The sequence below is a fragment of the Motacilla alba genome, chromosome 3 (genome assembly GCF_015832195.1).
Source record: "Motacilla alba alba isolate MOTALB_02 chromosome 3, Motacilla_alba_V1.0_pri, whole genome shotgun sequence".
Classification (NCBI taxonomy): domain Eukaryota; kingdom Metazoa; phylum Chordata; class Aves; order Passeriformes; family Motacillidae; genus Motacilla; species Motacilla alba.
The window spans coordinates 87246674-87273149 of record NC_052018.1 but is presented as its reverse complement, the minus strand read 5'-3'; the positions used below and the strand labels follow the sequence as shown (position 1 = coordinate 87273149).

The 26476-nt window shown below is 42.3% G+C and overlaps 2 protein-coding genes across 5 annotated transcripts in view; one reads left to right on the top strand and one right to left on the bottom strand.

Moving 5' to 3' along the window:
- Window positions 1-4380, bottom strand: part of SRBD1 (S1 RNA binding domain 1) — a 125262-nt gene extending 120882 nt beyond the window's left edge. Inside the window, exon 1 of one of the 3 annotated variants that reach the window (XM_038132569.1) lies at window positions 3957-4380. The gene's annotated coding sequence lies outside the window, so the exon portion shown is untranslated. Of the gene's footprint in view, window positions 1-3017; window positions 3048-3956 lie in introns of those variants that run through there. The other 2 variants (XM_038132570.1, XM_038132571.1) reach the window with 2 other exon arrangements.
- A 19078-nt stretch (window positions 4381-23458) lies between these two features.
- PRKCE (protein kinase C epsilon) overlaps window positions 23459-26476 on the top strand; it is a 286969-nt gene continuing 283951 nt past the window's right edge. The window contains exon 1 of one of the 2 annotated variants that reach the window (XM_038131312.1): window positions 23459-24573. In XM_038131312.1, the coding sequence (XP_037987240.1) occupies window positions 24226-24573 (348 nt within the window). In that variant the 5' untranslated portion in view covers window positions 23459-24225. The remainder of the gene's footprint in view (window positions 24574-26476) is intronic. The other variant, XM_038131311.1, reaches the window with a different exon arrangement.

Below are 26476 nucleotides of genomic sequence, written 5' to 3'. Positions count from 1 at the left end.
ACAAAAAAATCATATTTCCACTGCAAGGTGGGGCTAAATTATAACCACCTCCCCATTTCATAATGAATACAACAAACTTAACTATGCTTCCTATTTGTAGAAAAGAATCTTATAGCTACATATATACTACGTATATACTTTTTGTTTACAAAAAAAAAATAATTGGAACCCACAAAAGTACTTCTTGTTTAATTTCAAATTGCCAGACAGCTGTCTGCTAAATTTTCCTCCTGATATGCCTGTGCTGGGGTGTGCAAACACCTACATTTAATGACTAAGAAAAACAGCTCTTCTGTGATTCACTGCGGAGGGGGAGGCAGGGAAGAGGATGAAAAAGAAACAAGTCTAAATGCCAGTGATGATGAGCGATAACTAATACAGAAAACAAGCCTGGAGACAGTCCCTGAAGTAAGGCAGGAAGACTCAAGAAACAGGCAAAGGCAAACACTGTTAAGTCTACAGTGGGGCACCTACAACACTCACTGCTGCACTGACAGCAAGCTACTGCCAGCTCCATGCTCCACTTCTGTGGGGATACAGTCCTCCAAATCCCCTACCTCAAGTGTTGAGGGAACTGGGAACAGCTTTATCCACGCTCCCACAGCATGCTGGGACCAACTTCACCAGTGTGAAGTTGGCCACTTATCTCCTATTATATTTTCCAGATAGACTCAGTGGGAAAACTGCCTTTAACACTTCCTTCTCTGTCAGCTCCAGTTAACCATATTCCAGTATTCCATATTCCAGCGAGAGTTGGTTTCTACCCCGAGGGAAGAAATTATAGTCCCTTCCAAATCCAGAAGAATCCCACAGCTGTGGAAGAGCCAATAACCAAACTGAAAAATTAAGAGTAACCTATTTATACCAGTCAGGTCATTTTCCCTTCCTGTGTCTGTATTCAGTTTCGCTGTACCTTACCACAGATGTATCACAGATGTTCACAGGGCTTGGTGTTTCCTTATCAACTGAAGGAAGTAAACACACAGTATCCAGAATTGTGCACAAGTTATCCAGCCACTCTGGTTAGGATTTCACCAGGTTGCCAACTGTCATATTTAACTTCATTCAACAACTTGCTCTGCTCTAGCAGCTCTTCTCACACTTGAGGTTAGTAAACTTCTGGCCAGTAACCATCAGCTAACACACCTATTCTTATTTTATGTACACTGTCAGCAATCTTTTAATTTCTGACAATGCTGCTCTTTAGGAAAAACAGTTCTTACTTATCACACCAACAATATTTTACTTCCATGAGCAGGCAACATGAGCTAGGCCCTGGAAACTTTGGCCTTGCCCACTGCTTAAGCTCCTGACTGCTGTTTCATTTCAAATCTGTGTACAGATTTGTAGATGTTTTGCTTCTCTAGGATAGGCTGAAACCATAATGCTGAACTTTCACACTAGACCCTTGATCCTCTGTTCAAGGGAATCAAAACTCACCTGCTTGTCCACGTCCTAAATGACAGCATGAAGCATCATTGCTTGAAACACACTCTTCCATCACTAAAGCCTGGCTTCTCCACAAAACTCAGCAGTTACAGCATGTTCTTTCAAAGTACTTTCCAGGTAAAAATTAAAGAAATTCACAGAGCTATTATGCTGTCCACCGAAGAAGAGCTGAAACTCTTTAAATAATTGCTATTGTAGATAAATATGTCTGCTAGGTCCACTCTCCAAATAGTTTGGCATCAGTTTTGTTTCCAGTTATTTTGTTCCCATCACTTCTATCCTTTGCATCCAATGCAGAGCTCTACATCACAATTTGGATGGCTGCAAATAGTACACTTCTCCCTTCTTGTCAGCTACTCATTAAAATAAGGCTACTGTGGTTTGGGGTCAGGCTACACAAAGAATAAAGATTGGCCAAGTAGCTCTCATCCTTTACTGTACAGAATCTTAATATGGGTATGCACAAAACACACAGCAAGGAAATAATAATTTTTCTGGTCTCTCTCCCCAAATAGGTCTAGGCTGCACACAGAATATAAGTAGACTGAGGTTTTAAAGACCTTATTATGTTAAGGAGCAATCCAAAGCTCATTTAGAGACTGCTATTCTCTTCAACCTCCCTATTCATACAAAGGCACAACCCATTAAAAATAATTTTCTTCTTATGTGAATCCAGGTGGCATAAGCAACCACTTGCAGAAAGAGAAGCTTAATAACAGTTTAAAAGTAATTAGTTAAAAAAAATTCTCACTCCCCACCACCATTTACCCAACTCCCTCAAAAAACCCCTGCACTAGCACACATATCTTTTAAAATTCTATCAGTAGACAAAGATTTTCTGATTCAAAAATAGCCCAAAGGCACAGGATTAAAAAACATAAACAAACAAAACACAACAACAAAAACCCAACAAACAAACAAACAATCCAAAACACCACCAGCATCACAAATTCACTTGGAAATTAATTTCCTTTCAGTAACTGCAACAAGCCCTGTCCAGCTGAAAAGCACACAGAAACTTCTGAATCCCTTTTCCAGTTAATCCAAAGCAACACGTTCCTTACAAAACAGGGATCCCTCTATGCAGGAAGCTCCTCAAATTTTGCTCTACAGCCTTTGCTTTTCTCTCACAAATAAACCAGCAAGAATAATAGAATTTTGCAGCTTAGCTTCTTCTTAAGTCTAATAATACTAGCTAAATCAGCATCTATAACATGAAGCACCTGGAGCAAGACAAAAAGAGCACTATACAAATCCCATATGACAAGGGAATTTTGGACCATTGTTAGTAGAAGCAGAATGGCCACTTCAATAAGTATATGGAGAGTCTAAACTTCAATAATTATATAGAGAGGTTGATTTTGCTTGTCATTTTAAGATACCTTTACTGCAACGACATTCTAAGGAAAAGCAATATCAAAATGTGAGCCTACAGTCAGCAACAAGGGGGAAAGATGCTATGCAGACCAATGGCAGGGACTTGTGTGGAAATCTTTCTGTCTCTCCAGGTTTTTATGCTACAGAGATAAGTCAGCTGAGTTGTACATCCACATATAAATCTAACTTACTGTAATCCTCTTGAGGTTAATACCTTGGAGAACTACCAGACACTTTTGCTCAGAGAAGCTAGTGCAGATTTTCCAAGGACTTTTCCTGTACAAAACTTCCTCAGGCCTGCCTGAGGAAGGAGATGCAGACACAATTTAGGATCCTCCAGCACAAACTGGAAAATTACAACCACAAAGAAACAGAGAGACATACAGGGTACACACATACACCAAAACAGTCCTCAAAGCTAATCAGAGAGGAAAAAGTGTAAGAACCAGTAAGAACACCACCTTCTGTTTTTACTTACAGAAGTACCATCAAAAAGGCAAAGCACAAAGACTGTGCCCCTAGAAGATGCATTCTATCCCATGCCTGTTCCTATAATCAACGGTACCACTGAGGAAAAGGAACAAGCCGTGTTATGCAGCACCCTGTAAATGAATCGGAAGAGGTCTGCCCAAGAAAGGGAGGACACAAACACTTTTCCTGCATTTTCCTCAATCCACTGCTCTCAAAGCACCTATGAAGACATTATCCAAAATCAGGGGATACTACTTCTGATGCAGCAACAGATGGCTACATCACGTGCAGTTATTCCTTTTCTCCAGTCCACCAAACCAGCCCCACAGAAACACATCCATCCTGGTTTATTAAACGGGATGTCTTCACTCCCAAAAGCATATGAAAGACACGCATCTCTTCTGCATGGCTATAGCCCCAGCAGAGTTTATCACACCGGAACACTCATTTTGGAGGCTTGGAGGTAGAAGGAGCATTGTTTGTTGCTAGGTGACTCAGTACCACCCCAAATCACGGCTTTTCGGCCCAGAAACGCGACCGAGATGAAAATACACTTTACGTACTCCAAAGCCCTATTCTCTCCCTAGCGACACCGATTTCTTCAGATATGTTGACAGCGTTCAAGAGCAAGGGCTAACAGAGGTAAATATCATACTCGCCTCCTGGGAAGTGCATCAGCTCCGTGGAAGAACCACGGGAATGTGCCACCTCTCAATCGCCTTCCCGTCCCTTCAAACTGTCCCGATCCAACCTAGCCAGGGGTGCCCACCCGCATCCACGGTCCCGCTCACCCCCGCGCAGGGGTCGGGCAGTTCTCTCCTCGGGCAGAGAGGCTGGGAATGGAGGGAGAACGGGCTCGTTTCGTCCTGAACAACCGAGACAAGAGCGAACCCCTCGCTTGCCGGGCGCTGCGGCGTGGCACGGAGGGCGCCGGGGCCAGCACGGCGCCGCTGCCCGCCCTGCTTCACCCCCAGCCCGGTCCCAGCGAGGGGGGAGCGGCTCCCCCCGTCGTTACCCCCTGCTGCCGCCGGCTGCCGCGTTTGAAAGGGCCGCCGGCGCGGCAATGGCGGACTCGCCCGCCCGACGCGCCGCGGGGCGGAGCAGGAAGCGGCGGCCACGCCGCGCCGCAGGAAGCGCGGCCGGGCCGGAGCACCGCCGCCACGGCCCCTCGTACCGCCTCCCGTACCGCCTCCCGTACCGCCCCGGGCACCGCCCCGCTCTGCCCCTCTAGCTGACCCTCACACCGCCCCTGGCACCGCCCCTCACACCGCCCCTTTCGCTGCCCCTCACACCGCCCCTGGCACCGCCCTCTCTGCCCCTCACGCCGCCCCGGTAGCTGCCCCGAGAGCTGTCAGGGGTGAGGGGTTGAGGGCCACAGACCCCCGAGGCTGCCCCATGGCGAGAGCATCAGGCGCCTTTCACTTAAACCGAGGACAAAGGGCGGCGATGCAGAAATGAGACGGTTCGGTTCTGGGTGAATGGGAGTTCGAAAGGTGTTAGCGGAGGAGCGGGGTTTTTTCACGGGGGTCTTGGGAAGCAGAAGTCGTCGTTGTGTGAAGCTGAGATACTGCGTCAAAGGTGACTGCAGAAGACGCAGAAATAAATACGCGCTCTTTCAGCCCCTGGAGTAGATAGGAACATGTAGATCCCAATATATATGGGGTACTCGTGTTCTTTACCCATGCCCACTAAAATTTGCATTACTTTTCCTTAAAAGCACTTGCACACTAGTGATGGAAAAAGTGTACAAGGGTTAGGTGCCTGCCTTAAAATTCCATCTAAAGTTGTGTTTCCCTGCAGTCTCTACCTATTCCTTTATCATCCGTATCTTCTAAGTTAGCATTCAGCAAGGATCCCGCAAAGTCCGTATCTTGTGCAAAAAATGTAATGGGTGCTGGCATCTGGAGCCATCACCAGAAGCATGGAGCAAGCACACTGCTACATTAAAGCTGCCTTTTAAGCTTCCATTACCCTAAAAGGTCTTCTTCTTTTGTATCATAAATATTTGCAAGTTGTGGTCATAACTACGAGCCAGCTGTCCTCCAGCCTTGGAACAGCAACATCTTAAATGTAACTAAGGTGCTATAAACTTAAATAATTCATAATTTTTCATCTTGACTTCATAATAAATGTGTGTTTAACAGTCTGGAATGGTTTTAAACACAATAATGTTCGATGCAGTGTGACTGCTCTCTTTGCATGGAGTTTGCCTGACCTCTTTAGCTTTCAGAGGCCTGGAGAGAGACTTATGCATGTACTCGTCTTTATGCATGGGTTGTACCTCTGGTGCCAAATCTTCAGCTGATATAAACTGTCACAGCTCTGTTGGTTTAAATAGGGCCTGTGATTTACACAAGTTGAGGATCTGGCTCACAAACTTCAATAGGACTGTTCACATATTTAAAGGTAATCAAGTGTGCAAGTGTTTGCACGGTCAGAGCTGATTCGCCTGGAGTTTCGTACTAGTAAGAGCTAAGCAAAGGGTAGTTTAGTGTAATACTAGGGAGCATGAAATCATGTTAGATCATCAGATTTTCAGATCAAACATTGTCATTTATGATAGATCAGATTCTACTCTTATGCCAAAACAACTTTTAAATAAGTATAGGAATTCAGTGCACTATGTAACTAAGGACAAAAGATTGCGACTATAAATACCTTAAAAGTAATATTTAAAGACTCACTCTGATTAAATTTTGTAATACTTAGAGCACAGCTTTGTGCAGAATATAAAAATACTGCCTGTGTCATCTGACTCCTTTGATGCACTGCATTAAAATTCCTATGTCTAAGTACATATCATGCAGGCAACTTTACTTCTCTTCTATTAATAGTTTGAAATTAGGTCACTGTTCTTGTAAGGATAGGCTAAGCCTGTACAACTGATTTGAAAGAAATTACCTATATATAAATGTTTGGGTTTCTTTCTCATGCTCGTCTACAGTGACACCATTCCTTATCTGTAATCAGCATTTTTTCTGTCTGTTCTGGCATATGTATTCTATGCTGGCAGGTTTTTGTAGATTTGTTTATAGTGACCCCTGCTGCAAAAGATTAAGACTGACGTTTCTCTAAGCCTTTAAAAAGACATTTACCCAATTATTTCTGAGTTCAGCACAAAAGAACCAACCAGATGTAAATCCAAGTATAGAACATTTGAAACTCCCTAATCTGGATAATTTTCAGTAAAATTAGTTGAATCATATAACTGCTTTTCCTCTCTCACATGCATAGGATTTACTTTCTAATGCAACGCAATATAGTTACAAAGTAAAGCAGCTTCTCATTTCCTAGAAGTAAGGCTTGTTCTTTGTGTTATTGTTCTTTGATAAAGGCTAGACTTGACACCGATAAATCAATGTCTCAACTGCTACATGTAAATGTTTTCAGGGTTCCACTCAGTAAAGTATGTGCTTATGTTTATCTCTGTTCAGGATAGCAAACTACTGAAAAAGCAGATTAAAGCATAGGACTAAGTTTAAACACAGATTACCCCTCTTGTTTCAGAAGGACTTAAGTGTCAGCCTATTCCAGTATTGCCCTCAATAAAATGTTTTCTCAAGCTTGGCTTTGAAAGCTTCAGCAAGAGGTATGTGTATGGGTTTGTCTACAAAAAAAAGATCCTTGTGCACTCTGTGCTGGGCTGCTAACAGAGCTGCAGCTTCAAGCTGCTTCAGCTTCCTAGCACTTTGCAAGTTGCACGAAATAATCTACTTGCTTGCAAAAGACACTTGAGGTATAGCCATGGTAAAACCTCACATCCAATATACATTAATGTAAATGTTATTGTACAAATATATGTGCCTGATATGTTTTTTTTAAAGCTGTGTTTAAAGAGTATTATTTAGGCTGCAAAACTATCCAAAAAGCCATTTTTAGAGCTCCCTCTGTCATCTTTATACTGCCCTTTGTGCAAATATTTACTGTTTAATGGAGACATCCCACAGAAAACTGTGAGACCAGTGTAGTAAAATAACCACAAGGAGGCAGAATAAAAAAATAATAAATAAAATCAGAATAAAAAATCTGGTGTCTCTTTCCCCATTGAGTCCTTCATATTGCGTTCTCAGCAGCATTCTCATATTACTGAGTGCAATTTTCTACATCTGATAGACAGGTGAAAGATTGAGTTGTCCTATATCCTATATTACCAGTGAGGAAACCTGTGTCTTTTCCACAGTAGCCACAGTTCAACACAAAATCAGTCAAACTTGTCATTTTAATGTAGGGTGATGGATTATGGGTCCTGACAGTGTCTGGGGGAAGAAACTCAGCGTAGCTGCTTCCTATTCTCTTTTTCTAGGATTTGGAAAATTGACACTGCCTGAAACGTCAGGAAGGGAGATGAACCAGTGGGGCAATCTGCTGGGTCTCACTCTTTCCTCCTTGAGAACTGGAGAAAATCCAGTCCTTCACAATGTTCCCAAAAACTTGCCATTGGGGGCAGATGCTGGATTATTTATGCTGTGAGAGTGCAGTCTGGTTCTTGGCCATGTTGCAGTAACATGCTGAGGGTCATACGGTCTGTACTCAGGTTTCATACAGAACATAATCCATACTTCTGTTTCCTACCTCAGTGCTTTGGCAGCTTGTGAGTTAGCTGCCTCTGCAGCTCTACTGCTGCTTTGGTGGTGGTGGTGTGAGCTGCACCATGAGATCCTCATGTGTTTTTATCATCTTGGCATGCTGACAGAAGTTTCCTCAGGAATGCAACTGGGAGAAGAGAGTCAGTGATTTTTAGCAGTCCATTTCTCAACAAAAAGTGACAGTGTGTAATGACATAAAGGTATATGTACACAGAGGAGGCTAGAGAGGCAGGAGAACTCTGCCAGTGCACTTAGCTTGTCAGACACCGGAAGGCCCCAGTCCAGAAGCAAGATAACTGCATGAACCTAAGCTAATGAGCACTGCTGAGAGGCAGTATGGGTATGTTATTTTGGGCATGGTGCCACATTAGCATGACTCTACATCTTCCAGACAGAAGCTTGCAAAGTCTGGGCAGCTCAGAGTGTGAGCAGAGTTTGCTTGTGTCTGTCTGCACCTGTCTGCATGGCCTTGCAGAAGAAAAAGCAGCAATTTCTCAATTAATTAGCAAAGACTTTTTGCAAACCATACAGATATAAGAGTATCCACCAAAAAGGAAAAAAAAACCACCAAACAAACAAAACAAACATCTTTGCTTCAAGAGCTCCTCAATTTCTTTTTTCTACCAGGCTCGGAAGAAAGAATAATATTGTTAGAGTGTGTTTGAAGAGTTTCTGAATTGCTCTAGAAAGCCCTAGTATTTATCATCACAGCCTGGTTGCTTCTCTGTTGTGAAGGACAAAGGCACAGACAAATTACATACCTTGTGCAAACATAGAGAACTCTACCAGCACCTTCAATTGGTATTCCATAGTTGAACAGTTAAATGTACAGCTGCAGGAAGGCAGGAAGGAAAATAGTGTGTATTCCTTCTTCCAGCTGATCCAGCAACCCTTTTGCAGAATTACTCCTGAAGTTCTGTTCCATGCTCATGTGTCCAGTATATATACATAAGAAAATGAAAAAAGAATTAAGTCTTGGAAGGAAGTTAACGGGTGCAAAGGATGTTTGGACTGAAGTGTAGGCTATTGTTCCTGGCTTACTGCATGCATTTATTTTAAAGAGGAGGTCTCTTTTGAATCAAAAGCAAATGTGGTGTGGGGACTGCCACACAGAATTCTACTTCTGTAGAGATCAGTTCTGATTTCTGTAAATAAGCATGCTCAGGATGATAGTAAATTCTAGTAAATTCCTTTTGGGCTGCAGGAGTTTTCTGGGAAAAGTCACATTTGGGAGAATCAGAAGTAAAATCCTTCACTCAAAGTTAGACCACTGAATTATCAAAAGCCATTATTCCAGTAATATTCCAGTATTATCCATATAAAAGGATTTGTCGACTTTATTTTACCCCATATATATATATATACACACATATATATATGTATATATATGTGTGTGTATATATATATGTGTATATATATATATATCTATCTATATATGCTTATCAGTTTTAATCAGAGTCTGCAGTTTCTCTGCTGACTCTGCAGAAGCACACATGTCAAGACTTTCAGTAGTCACAAGGGCACATGTCTTGTTACAAAAGGACTGAATCCACCACTTTTGAATGAGGAGATGATGTTGGCAAGTGGAGGAGCCTCAAAATGTGTCCATTATTCCTTTCTGTTCAAATAGCAACTTAAGGGCTTACAAATTGATCATATGCTTTCAGCAAACTACAAAAAGGGCTTAATTTTAGGGAACATAAATCTGAATCTCAGACTCAATTTCCTCCTCTGCTACAGATGTCCTGTGTGACCTTCGGCAAGTGACTCTTTTTTGTGCCTTAGCTCATCATTGTTAAAATAGGCTACTAATAACACTTTCTCAAATGATGTGTGAGGATAAACAATGACTATGATATGCTCAGGCACTTGCACATAAAGGAGATGGATAAGCATGTCACATTTTACAGGGAGATTTCTGCTAGGAAAATTTTGACGAGTTTCAGTCAGTTCATGGACCCCAGCAGTGCCTGCTGTTTGCCCTCTTCACTGCAGGTCTGTTACCGGTGTGGCAGTTTATACAGGCACACATAAACATTTCTAACCAAGCAACCTGTGGGTAATTTTGAATCAAGAAAATTTATATGTGGTCAAAATGTAATCATAGTACTAGATATCCTGATACAGATCATCACTTGGAGAACTTCTTTCATTCTCAGTCACCATTTCCTCTCTTTTCCCATCCTTGAAAGCCAGCTGATGCTTTAAAATCCAAAAGAGGGCTTTTAAGTGTCTGGTCAAATCCACACAACTATAAAGATGAAAATAAGAGTCACTTAAGGCCTTTATCACCTGACTGAAATTCCACTGTCCTCAGCAGAGCTGCAGCTGGAGATGGATTAGTCTGATCCTAAATGAGAAAAAGTTGCAGCTCCTGGCTGCAGGGAGATATGTGTTTTTAGATCCAGCCCTTCTGCCTTCCCCAGGAGAAGTTAGAGCTTGCTTCTGGTATTTTCACTAGCATGGCAGCCGGCAGTTTTGTTAAAAACACTTGGAAAATGGCTCTTTTAGCAATCCTAGGGGCCATTCTTCTAAACAACTGCCATCAGTCTTGCAGACTCAGTCTCAATATCTTCTCAGTTCGAAGGGTGCACAGTGTTTTGTAATGGAGCCAACAATTTGGAAGCAACATATACATATTTAATGTGTCAATTTTGCTAAATTTAAACCAGTGCTGTCAGGTTCAACAAACTGTGACATAGCAACCTCAGCTTTAATAGTACTAGAAGGCCTAGGAAATTGTTGCTTGTATTTGTCTCGGTTATCCTGCAGCATTGCAGCTCATTCATTCTCTGAGAAGAAGTTCCAAAAATTCCAGTGAATGGAGAATGTTGACACATAAAACTCGGTTGCTATTTCCATAAAATAACTATTACAGTAGCTAACTATATATAGCCAGAAGTAATTGCTTATGTAAATAAAATACCAGTGAACACATTACAAGATTAAAGAGAAAACTTTGAGCTTCCAACACAGTTATTTGCCGACTCCCACCCTTATACACATGATGACTTTGCAGTCATAGCTCTGCTATGCCACAAGATTTAATTTAGGATATGTGTGGCATATTATACTTCCTCACATTCCTAAATAAAGTGCTTTTCCATTAGCTGCTTAATTCTCTTTTTAGCTGGCCACTTCACCCTTCATTAGTGAAGAAAAGTACATTCATTTCACCAAATATACTGCCATGCAATCATTTGTTAATCTTATGTTATAGTTAGGATTTATACAGGTATAATAAAGGCTTCAGGTTCTCCTGAGCATTTGGATGAATTTTTAGACAATATTAATTTGAAACTCTCACTCTTTAAAAATAGTCTCAATCAAATGGCACTTACAGGTAGTAAAAGTGAGATAAATTGATGGGAGATCAGATCAGAAGTAATGCATCTTAATAAATGTGTCATCCATCTTTGAGAGGGAAGGTAACTTACATCCCTTAAATACCATGCTACTTTAGGAAAAGGCACTGATTAAATACTTTGAAGGTAGGTTTACAGTGATCTCTGCCATTCACTGAAGAGTTATTGCCCATAAACTGTGGGAGTTTTGTTTACTACAGCTGGTAAAATTAGCCTGCTGCTCATCCTTTATACCTTTTTTGGTAGGGATTTAACAATTTCACAAGTGAGAAGTATAGAGGGCACCTATATAAGAGTTTCAAAGTCCTTTATTTTTTTCTTCCCTACTCTGACATTATTCAGCTGAAGCTGGTTTTGTGCTATCAGCTGGTTTTGGACCTCTCTGAAGAAGAGTATTCATTGCTATGAAATACCTTTTGCTCATTTGGTCCTTATTGTTGTTTCTATACTGTCACAAGAACTGGAAGCTGCTGCAAGGGAGCAGGATCCTATTTGGCAAGCTATAGATAGGAGTAAAAACAGATGGGTATTGTGTGTCTTTGTAGGTGTGACAGTAAAGGAGAGCTTTGAGCATGAAGCCCAATGGGCAGATGGACAGGTTCCTTCAGGGAGCTATTAGGCATATGGACAACATAGGAAAAACCCTTTTGTACTTGAATTAAAACATAAGAAAGGAGTTCTCCTGCTTCTAGGAGTCAGCGATCAGAGAAAGGTGTTGACATCTTGTTAGGAAGGAGCCATTGTAGGCGGTGTGGGGATGGGCTGCGTAGAAACCTGAAAGTGAGAATCAACAGCATGAATTTATGCAAACAGGGATAAATGAGAGTAACCAGTATGTTGTTTTAGGCAAAAACCTACACAAATCCTTACAAGATTCTGAATGAATAGGAGCAGCACCGCAATATATCTGTCATAACTGAAAAAGCAGGCTGATGCTCCATTGTATCTTGGACAGGCTGTGATTGAAGATTTCACTCCAAAAAGATCCACAAGACAAACTCTGAAGATAATTCAGAGTAGAAGTTGACACCTACGTTATTAGACCTGACAGTAGTGTGACAAGAAAGCAGGTAACAAGAAAGAATCATTATGGGAAACAAAATTGTATTAACTTGTTTGTTTTGTCTGTCTGTATTTTAATATGTTTGCAGCAATTCAACATCAGCTCCTCCAAAAATGCAGATATTTGTGTTCTCAACTTGTTGTCAAACAAAAGGACATCAAGCAACAACCGGTACTTCAACAGTGTTTCTTCAGTAACAAAAGAAATAAATGTTGCTGATGGGCAATAACACAGTGTCACTAAGTATCCCAGTGGTAAGTACACGTGATACCGAAGAGCCCTCCCACTACTCCCCTTGGTATACCTAGATGGATCTCTTCTACCCAGTTTGAGAAACACTTTCCCATAAAGTGTCTTTGTGGAAAAAAAACCAAAAAACCAACAAACAACTGGAAAGTTAAAAGAAACAGAAAGATGCAGGTCCCAGTGCTTGGCCCATTATAGGAGGCACTGTGAGTTTCATGTGGAGTTTGGAAGGACCTTCCATAGAATTAAATAAATTTTTATTTGCCCTTCTCAGAAAGCTTTGGAATGCTGTCTTGTAAAGCAGGATGAACAGGTATGTTGAACAGCTGTTTGAAGGACAAATCTAGAGAACATTCCTACCAGGACAATTCCTAGGAACATTTACTTTAATCATGTAGTGTAAATGAATCCAGTATTTCCCATTTATTGAGGATGGAGATTTGTGCCTTTCAACTGCAGTAACTGCATCTTTCCAGTGCAGTTACTTGCTGCTGCTTAGTCTGCCTTACCTTCAGCTGAAACTCCCTAAAATCACTTATGTCAAATGGAGACCCAGTTCAGAAAAGGCTGTATGCACAACATGTCCTTTTTTAATCTGAAGCACTTTGCTGCAGTTACAGACAAAATATTAACCCCACCATATGCTTCACTACAAAGCTTCATGGCTTCTGAACAGCTGCGATAGCACTATAGGTTGCCTTCTGAGATAAATAAGCACTCACCTGCAAAGCCAGGGAAAAAATCCCCATAAAGGTACTTCAGACAGCTTGCAATAAATATGTTATCATCCACTTCATGCAATCCACTAATAATCAAGAAAGAGAAGAAAACCATCCACGTTTTATTTTCTATGTGGTGATGCACTGTCCTTATGGGAAGAGGCGAGTGGCAACACATCACAGCTTGCCAACTTCAAACACCTTTGTGAATGCTGTCTGTTGTCAGTGGACTTGTATTCCCTAAGCACAGAGTATTAGGTTTCAGTGAAAGACCTGAACTGCTCCATTAATGACCTGATGGATGAGGTAAGATTCAGTGGGTTTTACTCAAAGCCAGACTTGAAGTATTTGAACTCCTGCTCATTTCTGCTTGTCTGTTTACATTATAGAAATTCATGTGGATACAATCATCAGATAAGTTTTGAATAAGCAGAAGACAGCTGAGATCTTTCCAAAAATACAAAATAGAGATCACTTAAAATTTAGTTCTCTGAATCCATTATTCAGTGGTGGACCTTTCCTCAGTACAGTGCTGGACCTTTCCAGGGTGCTAAGTACAATGGGAGCTTTGCCTCATGATCTTGGCATCACCATCCTTGGACACCAGAACTGTAATATTTAGATGTCTTAATGCATTTGAAACTCTCAGTTTCTGTCCTTTTAGAGAGAGATGATAAACAAAACTAGATAAGGCTTTCTTGAGGAAAATATCTCATTTTAAACTCAAAACTCTGGAACAATTGCAGTCATTTTTCCAGGCTTGGCATTTTTTAGGTCACGCCAAACTAAAAAGAAAAACCACCCCAAAACAAACTAGGTGTGACATTTCTGTCCTTTGCCATTATTGAAATATTCAGGCATGAAATATGCTACTGAAATGTCTGAATAAGGTTATGCTATTAATACATACATAACTTAGGAATATTTGGAACTATATTACTCAAGCTTTTATATTAAAATACATTAGGAAAAACTTCAAAAGTTTCAGTCCAAATGAAGTATATTGTAAAATTACAAATACATCAACACAATATATTTTCTTGGGAAAATTTTCTTGGGAAATTTTTCTTGGGAAAAAGACATTAGAATTATAGATTAGATTCCTTTCATTATACTGGATAATAGCTGTTTCTGTGACAATAAAAAATTGCTAATTATAAGACCTTATTAGAGTTTCTAACCTAATTGCTAATGCACCTTCCTTTCCTCTCTCCCCTATGACTCCTTACGGCAGATCACAGCTTTCTCTATTTTCCAGCAAGTATGAGCTACTTCCATATGTTGGAGGAAGAGGTACAGAAAGGAACCACATTTCATTTGTAAGTATATGTTTTTCCTAATAAAAAAGTGGCAACAGCCTAAACCTAGTCTAAAAAAAAAAATCAAATATAAACTGGAGCATAAAGGCACAAACCAGATATCTCATCATCCTCAAAAGGAGACAAAGATATGTAAATTTCAGTATAAAGAAAGAGATCCAAAAAAATAATGGCAGAAAACAAAACTGAGGCAATGATGTGAATAAATAAAAAAAATATATAAATATAATAAATAAGTCATGTCACATACAATATAAATAAAATAAATACTTTTATTAATTTATTTTATGAAGAATGAAGGTGTGGGGACTGTAATATCTATAAAAACAGTTTAGTTATTCATGAACAGAAACACTGGTTTTCTCCTCTATGCTGCTTTTTAAAGCATCATATCTAGACCTCAAGATCCAACAAATTCCTTTTACTTTGCATTAGGGCGGGTGAATAATACTGGATTCCCCAGACTCAGAAAATGTTAAAACCGTGGATATTGAAGATCTCCCAAGGGGGTCCTTCAGTTATATTAATATTAGAGAGGGGAAACAGTTTTCATGAAACATACTTCAGAAAAATGCAGTGTCCTTATATTTATGACATATCTCTTCACCAAACTACTTTGACAGTTATGATCAAAACAAACAAAACCGCCAGCAATTGTTTTATTAATATTTAATATTTTTCAAAGAAACACTGTAACTAATTTAAACTTTTTAATTAACTACCTGGGGAAAAAAAAAACCAAAAAAAAACAAAACCAAAAAAAAACCCTGTATAACTTGTCCTATCTTGGATTAGCTAAGGGTCAGCAGTCTTATATTTGATTCCTTTGGATTGGTCACCTATCTGACTTTACAAGAGCAGCATTAGGCCAAGTATACTCCTACTAGTTCATTTAAAATCACATAAGAAACAACTGACATATTCATATGAGATTCAGATGAAGGCAATTAATTCTCACCCATTTCTTTTGGAGTGTCTGCTTTCCTTAAGAAAACTCCAACAAAACAAAAACAAACCAACAATGAACCAAATTGGCTATCATATTAAAACTTTAAATTCCACAACAGATTATTTTAGTTTGAGACCTAGATTGGTTTCAGACACTGAAAATCTGTAGTCTGTGGTACTTTCTTTTTGCCCCCAAATACCTGGTATGTCCAAAAGAAAAATGTTTATGATAGATGATATATTTTAAAAGTTATTTTCTTTGCCTTTATAGAATAGCTAACATATCCCAAAATGAAAGTATTAAAGTGAAGTTCTTTGAGGATAGACGTGTGAAAGTTTTGTAGATATCTATGAGGTTACAGAGGTATAATTACTAATTAGGTAGCACTAACTCAGACATCTAGTGCTTTGCTCAGACTCAGCAATTCCCTATTACTGTATGTATGGGAGTGGATCATGCCCTGTCTTGTTACAAGTGCTCTGCTATGGGATCACATATTTTGCTTTCTGTCCCTTTTGTGCTGTTACAGCAAAGTGGGATTACACTGAAGGAAGACATTCTTTGGATTATTAAGAGCTTCTAAAATCCAGAAAAGAAAACACTTAGAAAAAGAGATGAAGCTCTTAGCTGGACATAGAGTTAGGTGGGTATGTTTGGAGCATGTATATGCAGAAGAAAAATGGAGTGTGACACACTTAAAACCCCACACACGATCATAAAAAGGAAAAAGAAAAGTAAAATAAACTGTTGAGGAGTAACTATGACCTGCCAATTCTTTGTGCCTTCATTCTGTTTGTGAACTCCAAAGTCATGAGTCATGGCAGTTTAGTGGTCAACTGTTTTCTATTCTGTGTTTGCCAGCAGAGGCCCATTAAGCATCATATTTTCGTGGGAAAAGCCATCTCTGTCAGTCCACACCTCAAAGGTCTCACCCAGCACTGACACTCCTCCTCTGCTTATGAGAAATATGTAAGAGCAACAGCCATTGCTGGACTGTCCATGACCTTTTAGAGTTGAAACTGCCACCTATACTTGAAAATGAAACGAGGCTTTCGTAACTTCAAAGATATAAATACAAATACTTGTGAACCTATGTACTACATTTTAGTTCTCCAAAGACATATGCAGGAATAAATCTCCTGAAGAGTCCTGAATCCTGTTGATTCAGATTGTATAGTCTTATGCACATACACATAGGTCTTTTTAGGCTTCAGCCATCATTGTAGCATATTAATAAAGCCAGTAAAAAATACAACTCAGCATATCCTATATGTCCTGAATGACAGCACTCCAATACTGTAAATCATTACATCACATCTTTATTCTGCCTTTATTTATCAATTTTACAAAGTTTCCCTTCTTGGATACTACCATGGGAAAAGCCTGGGGGAAGGATGTGAAAATAACAACATACTGGTTTTGCTAGGGACTCTTTTAATGACTTCATATGCAAGTTTAGGAGATGATTAGGACTAAATTCTGAAAATTGTCCTTAACTTAACCTGAGATACCAAACATATCTCTAGTCAGATATTTTACAATTAAAGCACTGAAAATTCAGAGGTACTTCCAAAACACAGCCATTTCCACATTCTCTTTCTCACTCCTCTGTGTTGTAAAGCAGTGATACTACCTTCTTTTGAAAAGCCTATTCTTTTTGCCTTTCATTCATACTACTGAACCAACAGTGTGCATAATTTAAAATCATCAAAAAAATTAACAGAAGCTGGTAATGATAGTTACACCTTGGGCACACTTATTACTCCCCTTTCACTTATCAACTATGAAAGGAGTTTGCTTTGGACTGTCACACATATTAGTGACAGATGCTCCAAATCCTGCACAGGGTTCAGGGTAAGACAGTATGCACACTGCCACTATTCTCTGGAAATATTACTATATCTGCTGATGGCTAGGCATGTAAATATCAAGCTTCTTAGACCCGGAGCTTCTCCTATCTTTCCAAATTTCTTCTGGTGTACTCAAACCAAATAGGAAACAGACCGGTCCTTTTCCCTTCTTACTGTGCATGATTGGTTTGGTTTGTTTACTTCAATACAAAATCATTCATTCAAACAATGAGGTTTTCTTTTTTGTTTTTTTTTTTGTTTTGTTTGTTTGTTTGTTTGTTTTTGTTTTGTTTTGTTTTTGTTTATGTTTTTCTGTGTGCTGCTCAAGAAAGCAACAGCCTGGAAAGGTAAGACTGACCTTCGTGTTCCTGTCTTCTTCTAGTCTTGATGCAGAGTGAACTGTACTCTTAGAAAAAATATCTTCCAAGGCTCACCCCGTGTGTGTGGAGAGGCTGATCTAGGGCAGGAGGTTGTCTCTTGAATCCTGATCCATTCCAAAATTCTTTCCTAGTCACTCTGTACCAAAATTACTTCCAGCAATGACAATCTAATCACTAAGTCTGAATAGCAACAGACTCCTATTAAAGTCCTGAGCAATGCCAGGTAACTCCAAGTTTCCCTGCCCCAGAAACCTGGTGTAAATTCTCAAGATGAGGGCTGATAAACCAGGAACAAACCAGAGCTCGGTTTTACCCTTCAGAAGTTTTTCCAGCAATTCCTTGTATAGAATAGTAACAACCCTGCAAAAGGCCAACGCACAGTAAATGCTGTCAGCAGATTCATGTGAAGGTTGAGAGAAGACATGTAGGGGATGAAGTGGAAGCTTATTTTTATATTTGGGGTACATATAGAAGTTCCATTATATTTTACCAGAAAGATGTACAAAACCTTTTATATCAATTTAAAAAATGACCATCCACAAGCAATAAAATAATAACACAATGGTGAGAGTCCCTGGCACAGCTGTGTTTGTCTGAGATCATACTGCTCTACAGCCCTGCCTGAGCCAGAAATCTCTAGCCTAGAAGTGACCTAAGCATATGTTCTGCAACTGGCGAGGTATGTTTTTGTAGCACGTGCAGATATGCTTAGACTGGCTGTGATCTCTCTAGCTGAGATAAGAACTGCTGGGAAGGTATGATATCATGGGGTTCAGTCTTGGCTAGCAAACCAGGTGCATACCTGAGAACAGGCTGGCTGGTAGACACTGCACTGAAGTCACCATGTCACCGTGCCCGCCAGAACCACGTACCTTAAAGCTGCAAATCCATGCAGATGTACTGTTGGAGATTTATTCCCAGTGAAAGCTAACACACTCAGCTAGTGTTCAGTATGTTCTTTGAAAGAGGTTGGGAAGACTACCAAAAGTATAATTACACTAGAGAGAGAGTTGGAGACCTAATTAATCACACATTGACAAGATCCCTTATGCTGAGACATTTCACAGGGAGCATTGGGAGTGCCTGAAGTAATTTCCTCAGGTACATACTTTGGGAGTGAAGAACAAATTAGTAGGAAATTGGCTGGACACAAAGGAAATCTTGGAATGGAGTAGGAGGCTAGACCAAGTTCACTGAGACTGGTCTTTTTCTTCATTTTTAGAAAACATGGATTCACTATTGGTATACCCGAAAGATCATTTGCATCATGACAGGAGTGAAAATGCTCTTGAGGATGTTTTTTTCATAACTGTGCCTCCAAAATTAGATACTAAATAATAATTTGACTTTCAAAGATAGTCAGTATTTGACAGCAATCTTTGATTTCTTGCCAGGAAGGGACTGATTCCACTAACACCCAACTATTGCACTTGCATAAGCATATCCATTAAGTTCAAAGGAATTCAGTGGATATACTCATACTGGTGAATATCTTCATATTCTTGGAATGTATTTTTGTCCAGAGTGGATTCAAAGTTCCTCAATTTTCACAGGGCCTACAATGAGGGGTCTGGCTTTCATTTAATTTTTTTACAGAAAGGTGTTTCCAAAAATCTCTCCTGCATTCAAGCCTGATTTTATTCCTTGTCTATCAGTTTAGTAAAACTCAAAGAAATTATGCCCCTTTTAAAAATAAAACAAAACAAAATCTCCACTCCTTCTTTCATATTGCTGAACTTGGAAAAGCCTGGAAATTTGCTGACTTTTTTCCAATGTTTGAACATTTTTTTAGGACTAATGGGACTATAAAAAAAGAAATCCTCTTGAAAATGCAGTTAAACTATCTATCAATCTGGAGCAACAACACCTCAAATCCAGTTTCAATTGTGTCTGCAATAATAGAATTAAGCCTAACGCGACTCCTGGCAGGACTTTACATCGTTTCTCCACCAGATTGTGCTGTTTCTCCACAGAGCTATGGAGGATGCACAGGCCAGGGAAAGGTCAGGGGCTGTCTGCGATTACAGGCTGCCTACACCTTGTTCGTCCCTCCTTACCGCTGCCACCGCCACCTGAAACAGGGCAGGCGCAGCCTAAAAGGGATTTGCAGGAGTAAAACCGTGCCTTGGGAGGCGGCTCTCTGCAGGTGACTGCGTGCTGGCGCTGCCATTGCTGCTATCCCTTATCAGTTTGATGTAGCCTCTTTCCTAAAGTAAGAATGGAAATAGAAGCTGATGCAATCAGCCTGTGTTTTTATGATCTCTTGGGGGTCTTTTCCTTTTCCAGTTGAGCAGTACACACCGACAGCAGCCCTGACACAAAGGCTGTTTGCTCTCAGAGTGCTGAACAAAGGGGCTTCTACCAGCAAAAGTTATTTCTGGAGCATAGACAGATCACCTTAACCAGTCCTGAGTCTAGGTAACCTGTAGACCCTCCGTGTATTAAAAAAAAACCCAACCAACAACATAGCTGGGAAAAATAGCTAAAATGTTATAAAACTTCAGGCCATGGTTTACTGCGCTGCTGCAGCCTTTGTAACGGAGTACAGAAAAGCATCTGGAATACTTCTTACTGCCCTTCTGCAGGAGAAATACTGCAAGTGCTGCATCTTTCTATCCAGACCTCCCTGTGCAAAATAGAATAGCTTTTGCTCTTCAGCTCTTAGAGAATCAAATCCTTCTGTATGCATAGAAAAAAAAAATTAAAGCAAGCAAATATTAAAAAACTTCAAGAGGAAAATGGTACTTACAGCTGGAATGTTCTTTGCTTCTATTACTTAGAGTTTTTGAGACCACTAAGCCAAGTTTTTAGATGAACTTACAAGAAGCATTGTAATGTTGCTCCATGTACCTGAGTTACTGGATTTTAAGAATACTCTTCCAGGGTACATTGGTTAAGAACTGCTTAGTGATAAAAGTTCAGTCTTGACATAGATATGCTTTTCTGAAATATAATTTAAAAAAAAAACAAAAAAACCCCACTCAAATATAAAAGCAAATTAAAGCTGTGCAAGATATTTGTATTTTTCTAAGTTGTGTAAGGCTGGAGCTGTCTGATCCTAAGTGAACTTGTAAATCCCTGTTCATGCAGGCAGACATTTATTCTTAGAAGAAATAATTTGTGAAACCAAACTTTAGCTTGCTTCAGTGTATGGAAAAGTGCAGATGGCTCGAATTAGGCATCATGGCCTAGCTAGGTATGCAGTAGACTGTATATGGAATTAGTCAAATATAAGGTCTATTTATTATTTTGCATGCTGTGTTAATAATGTCTGTATTTATTCAGACTTTCGTAATATGCATGTGTAATCTCAGAGAGATGCTAGGTCATTAAACTCACCATGGAGACTTTGTTTACCTGCCTTGGGCAAACAGAATACATACAGTTGTAGTTCTCTAAAAATAACCAGAAAAAAAATTAAACACTGTATCAGTTTGGCTTTCATGTTTTCCAATAAGTATCTAAGGAAATGGAGCATACTATTTACACTGCCCTTATTGAGAAAGAACACAAAAATATCCAGACAAAAGATTTAATTATATTGTTCTTTCTCACACACTAAATGTAAGACCATATAGCTTAATATATAGTACTATATGCATCAGGTAGTGAATGGGGCCGGGAGGAAAGGAGCAGGTCCTTCTTGTATTTCTGGTGGGGCCTGCAAGTATGGTCTTTTACAAAAGTAACATGATAGATGTATCACGGCTGCTGTGAGCCCAGGAAAGGCTGAATTGCAAAGGAAGACCTTCCCCATAATTGGCTCCATACCACGGCTTTGTATCAAACGATTCTGCTTGGAGATTGTCAAGATGATAATGAACATTGAGATTTTACTGTACTTCTATTTTGACTAGTAGACTAAGTGGCAACAGGCACCAGAAAGTCTGTCTTCCATTAACACGAATGCTCTCATGACCCATTGGCTTCATTAGTACCATATCTCCTATCTGGAAACTGCTCTGGAAGCACAGATACTGGAGCTGTTTCATTAGCTCCAAATATAACACCTGCCTCCTGAGCCATTATCTGCAGAAATCCATAATTATCTGTGCTTTCCTCTCCAGTCAGGAATATCAGGTCCAGATCAAGGACTGGATGCTCATCTTTTATGTCCTTATTCAACTGGATCTAGGCAATCCAGCTTCTTTCTACTTTGGCTGATTCTTCGAAGCACCCCAGCTGCTCTCCTGAGTGCCAGGACTGATATCTTTTCTCTTGTGATATTACAGTGAACTGAAATCCCATCAAAGGGCAAAGTCCATCCATTTCCTGGTCACTTTCTCAACACAAACACACACACACACAAAGGCAAAATCGGTGGCTAAAAATAATTAAGGCAGTAACAGTTTTCACCATGGGAAACCATCCAGATCCCGAGTACGTTTGTTCTGAGGAGGAGAAAGTCAGGCTGCATGTAGTTTCACGGGTGTTTCATAGGGTATTTGATACCACGGTGATGAAAAATTACTGAAATCTTTCATGACGTGCAGATAACGTTCAAGAACACAGTACGCACACCCTTTTACCCTTTCAGAAGGTTTTGGGGTCGGGTTTTTTTTTTTCCCTTTTCAGTACGCTTGCAGGGCAGGGGCGACCGCCGGCCTGCGGTCTCCCGCTCAGGGCCAGCTCGGAGCAGCGCGGAGGCGCCGCGGGTTGAGGTGGGGCAGGCACAGGCCAGGTGATCGCGGCAGACAAAGGGGCTGGCAGTGCCCCACCGCCGCGGGGCGTCGGGCAGCCAACAGGCGGCTTCTGCCCCAACCCAGGCAGCGCCTCCCGGCCGGGTTGGATCGAGCCGAGCCGAGCCGAGCCGAGCCGAGCCGAGCCGGGCCGGGCCGGGTGGGGCGGGCCCCGGGTGGCCGCTTCCCCTGGCGGCGCTCGACACTTCCCGGCGCTCGCACACCGCGGGGAAACTCTTCCTCCGGCCCGGCCCGGCCTCCGCTGACGTAGCGCTGTCTGTGCCGCTGCCGCGGTGGGCGGGGGTGGCGGAGACGCGGGCCGGGGCTCGGCGCTGTCAGGCGGCGGGGCAGGGCGGGGGCGGCGGAGTTCGCTGCCCGTCAGGCACGGGCAGAGGCGTCCCGGGGATCACGGAGAGAAGGGCGAGGGGCGGGAAGCCCTGCGGGAAGGGGCGTCCGCCGGCACCGCGGCGCCAGAAGCGCCCGGCGCGGTGTGAGTGGTGGTCCCGGTCCGCGCAGGACCTTGGTGGTCAAGCACGTTAATAAAGGCGGTCGGGGAGGAAAGCGTCCGGGGGTGCTTTATCCACGTTTGGTTCACCACTTTATCCTGTGAGAAGGAGGAGGAGGAGGCGCGGGGCCGGGGCAGGCAGCGTCCCCGGCGGAAAGCTGCCCGGCGGGTGTGGAGGAGCGGCAAGCCCAGCCCGGGGAGCGCGACCCCCGCTGCGGTTCCCGGCTGGTGGCGGCCGCGCTGCTCCCCCAACAGGCAAAACTTTCTACACTCAAACACACACAGAAACACACACGCACGGCCGGGGCTGCCGCCGCCGCCGCTCACTCGCCCCACACACACACACACTGACGTCTTTTGCGCATTTCCTGCGCTGGAGCGAGCGGCGGAGCGGCACCGGCAGCGGGCGGGGGCTGCGCGGAGGGAGGCGGCCGGCGGCGGCCGAGGGGAGGCGGCGGGCGGGAGGCGGGCGGGGGGCGGCCGGCGGGAGGCGGGAGGGAGGCGGCGGCGGCGGCTCTGCCCATCGCCAGGGCGGCGGCCGCCCAGCCGGAGCCCGCCGAGACCCGCGCGGGCCGCTCCGCTGCCGGCGCCCCCCATGCGCCGGGGTCGCTCCGCTGGGTCCTCGGCCTTGGCGGCGGCGGAGCAGGAGGCGGCGGCGGTGCAGGACGGGCGGCTGCGGGCGGCGGCGCGGATGGAAGGTCCCCGGGTGGATGTTTGCTGAGCGGAGGCTGTGCAGTAGGCAGGGCTGGTGGGTCGGCCGGTGTTTCTGATCCGCGTGTGTGCGTGTGCGTGTGTGTGTGTGTGAGTGTATGCGTGTGTGTGTATTGTTGTGCGGCGCACGGGCAAGACTGGCGTGTGCGGGAGCCCGGGATCGCGGCTCTGCTTCCTCTGCGAGGACTGATCCAGGATTATGGTCAGGGTGAAGGGAGAAGGCTCTTGCTTACCCCCGGATTGATTATGCTCGGGTTTTGATAGCGCTCGGGGGTTCCTGCAGCCGCGGCCGCCTCCCCCTCCCTGTCGGCCCCCCTCCCTTGTTTTCCGTTAGAAACACGGGCAAGAAAATAAATGTATTCACTGGGTGTCGCAAGAGCAAAGGCTAAATAATCAAAGGTAACAGCAGCAGCCAGGCGAAGAGACCCGCACCGTACCCTGCTCCCCCACCTCCCAGACCTGCCCTCCTATTTATTGGCGAGACCTCCCTCCCTCCCTCTCGGTGCGAGTGCGTTGAGCGAGTGTTTGATCCCGGGAAAAGTGCAGCTATCCAGCCATGGTGGTTTTCAATGGCTTGCTGAAAATCAAGATCTGCGAGGCGGTGAATCTGAAACCCACGGCGTGGTCTCTGAGGCATGCAGTGGGTCCCAGGCCACAGACCTTTTTGCTGGACCCTTACATCGCCCTCAATGTGGATGACTCCAGGATCGGGCAGACCTCGACCAAGCAAAAGACCAACAGTCCTGCTTGGAATGATGAATTTGTCACCGACGTTTGTAATGGCAGGAAGATAGAGATGGCTGTTTTCCATGATGCCCCAATCGGGTACGACGATTTTGTAGCTAACTGCACTATACAGTTTGAGGACTTGCTGCAGAACGGGAGCCGTCACTTCGAGGACTGGGTAAGTGTTCACGCTGTAGATACATACATGTACATACAATTTTCAGTGGCATGGCTCTGGATGCAACATCTGTCTTGCAGGGCTAGGGTACCAAGGGCACGTAATGCCTCTGAAGGCTTTTCATTATTTCCACACTTTGTTATAATGAGATAGTCATGGTTACTATATAACTAATGCATGTAATCTACAGGCGAGGCAGGAAAGAAAAATATGCTGAATCTAAGTAAGAGGTATGTAGTTACCTCGCAAGTTTCTGAAATTATGTGACATAAATACAAATCTAGTTGTCTTACTGAGTCTGAAGAACCCAAACCAAATGCATCTGTACCAAACATTACCACAAAAGCCAGATCCAGCACTTAGATGAGTTTCATCATTTCAGGGTGAATACTCTTGGTTAGCCTGGCAGTGATGAACCTTAAAAATCCAGACCTGACCTCTGATACGAGACACCTCAGGGTCTTCCTGTCACTTGAGAGCTCACTGCATCAACACTGATGCTCCTCCTTTCTTCCTTCAGATGATCGACACCTCTATGCGTAGATCTAACGCAATGCTTCTTCAAATGCTCAAGACTGATGAAAGGGTCCTAGTGGAATTTGGGCCCAATCAGAGAAATTCTGTTGTCTGTACACAAAACGTGGCTTAGCAGCTTTCACAGCATCTTTAAGACCCAGAGGCTAACGTGCCTCAGTGGGAGTACAAAAAAGCTGGAAAATCCTTGCTCTGGCATCCTCAGGTAGTGTGATTTAACAGGGAGAAACCAATCAAACAATGAAAAAACAGGAAACATGAATATACACATTTCACATTTCTGCAGTTAAACTGTTAAATGGTGGCTATCCTTTAAATGAGATGTATAATAAAACAATAGTAGCTATCATCTCATTTTCGGTGTGCCCTGCTCGACCAGCCATCTGAAATTATATATGCTCATCTTTTAATGTACTTATTTTTCATGATCAGGAATACTAGCTAGTAGTTTTTTGGCAAACACACAAAGAACCCAGGACCAAAGAAAAAATAGCTAGGGTTAATAGGTCTGAGTTTTATGTATTCTTTGGGGGTTCTTTGCTTAATGCAGTTAGGTAGAGATGGGGAAATGATGAAAGGGCATGAAAGAATTAGACTCTCTGCTGATTAGGAGCTGATCAACTTTGCTGTTAAAACTTTTATGTTTACAACTTTAAAATGTTTTTAATTTTTGCTGCCTATGTGTTGCATTGTGATAATCAGGGTCTAGATTATTCTGGTGCTCAATAAAAGTTATGCATTAGTAAGCTCAAATGGTAAAAGTGGGTGATAGAAGGAGGAAAAGATAGCTGTAAGAGGAAAAGACAAATGCAGCAGTATTGCAGATGTCTTTTACCTGTATTGAATGATAATCAAGTTGTGACTCTCCTGAAATCAAGTAAGGTTTCATCTTTGAGACTAGTGGGATGAGATGTGCACAGGTTTTTACTGAAAGAATAATACTTTTGTATGTTCTTTTTGTGCATGGTACATGTTGTGAGTTTGTCACCAAATCTGGGAGAACCTTGCAGATTCCAGATGCCAAGTTTGAATTTTGGTGGGACTGCGGTGCATCCTGGCTCTGATATTTAAGGTGAACTCAAATGTCTGAACAGATTCCCTAGATAAATAGTGGAATTTAACAGGTTGAGGTCCATTGTAAACAGGATCTGTGAGGACCTAGATAGCTGAATCAGATAAATGCTGGCTTTTATTGCATCAGGATTCATTGCTGTCCAGCGTTCAGTGGGTGGGAGGAGACAGGGAGTGACTACGCTTGTTGTCTGTTGATGTGACAGAATTGAGGACATGGCAGTGGATCATAGCTGGTCAGCTCAATATAATGCAGGTTCTGAAACATCACTTACCTTGTTTTGTACTGTAAATCCTT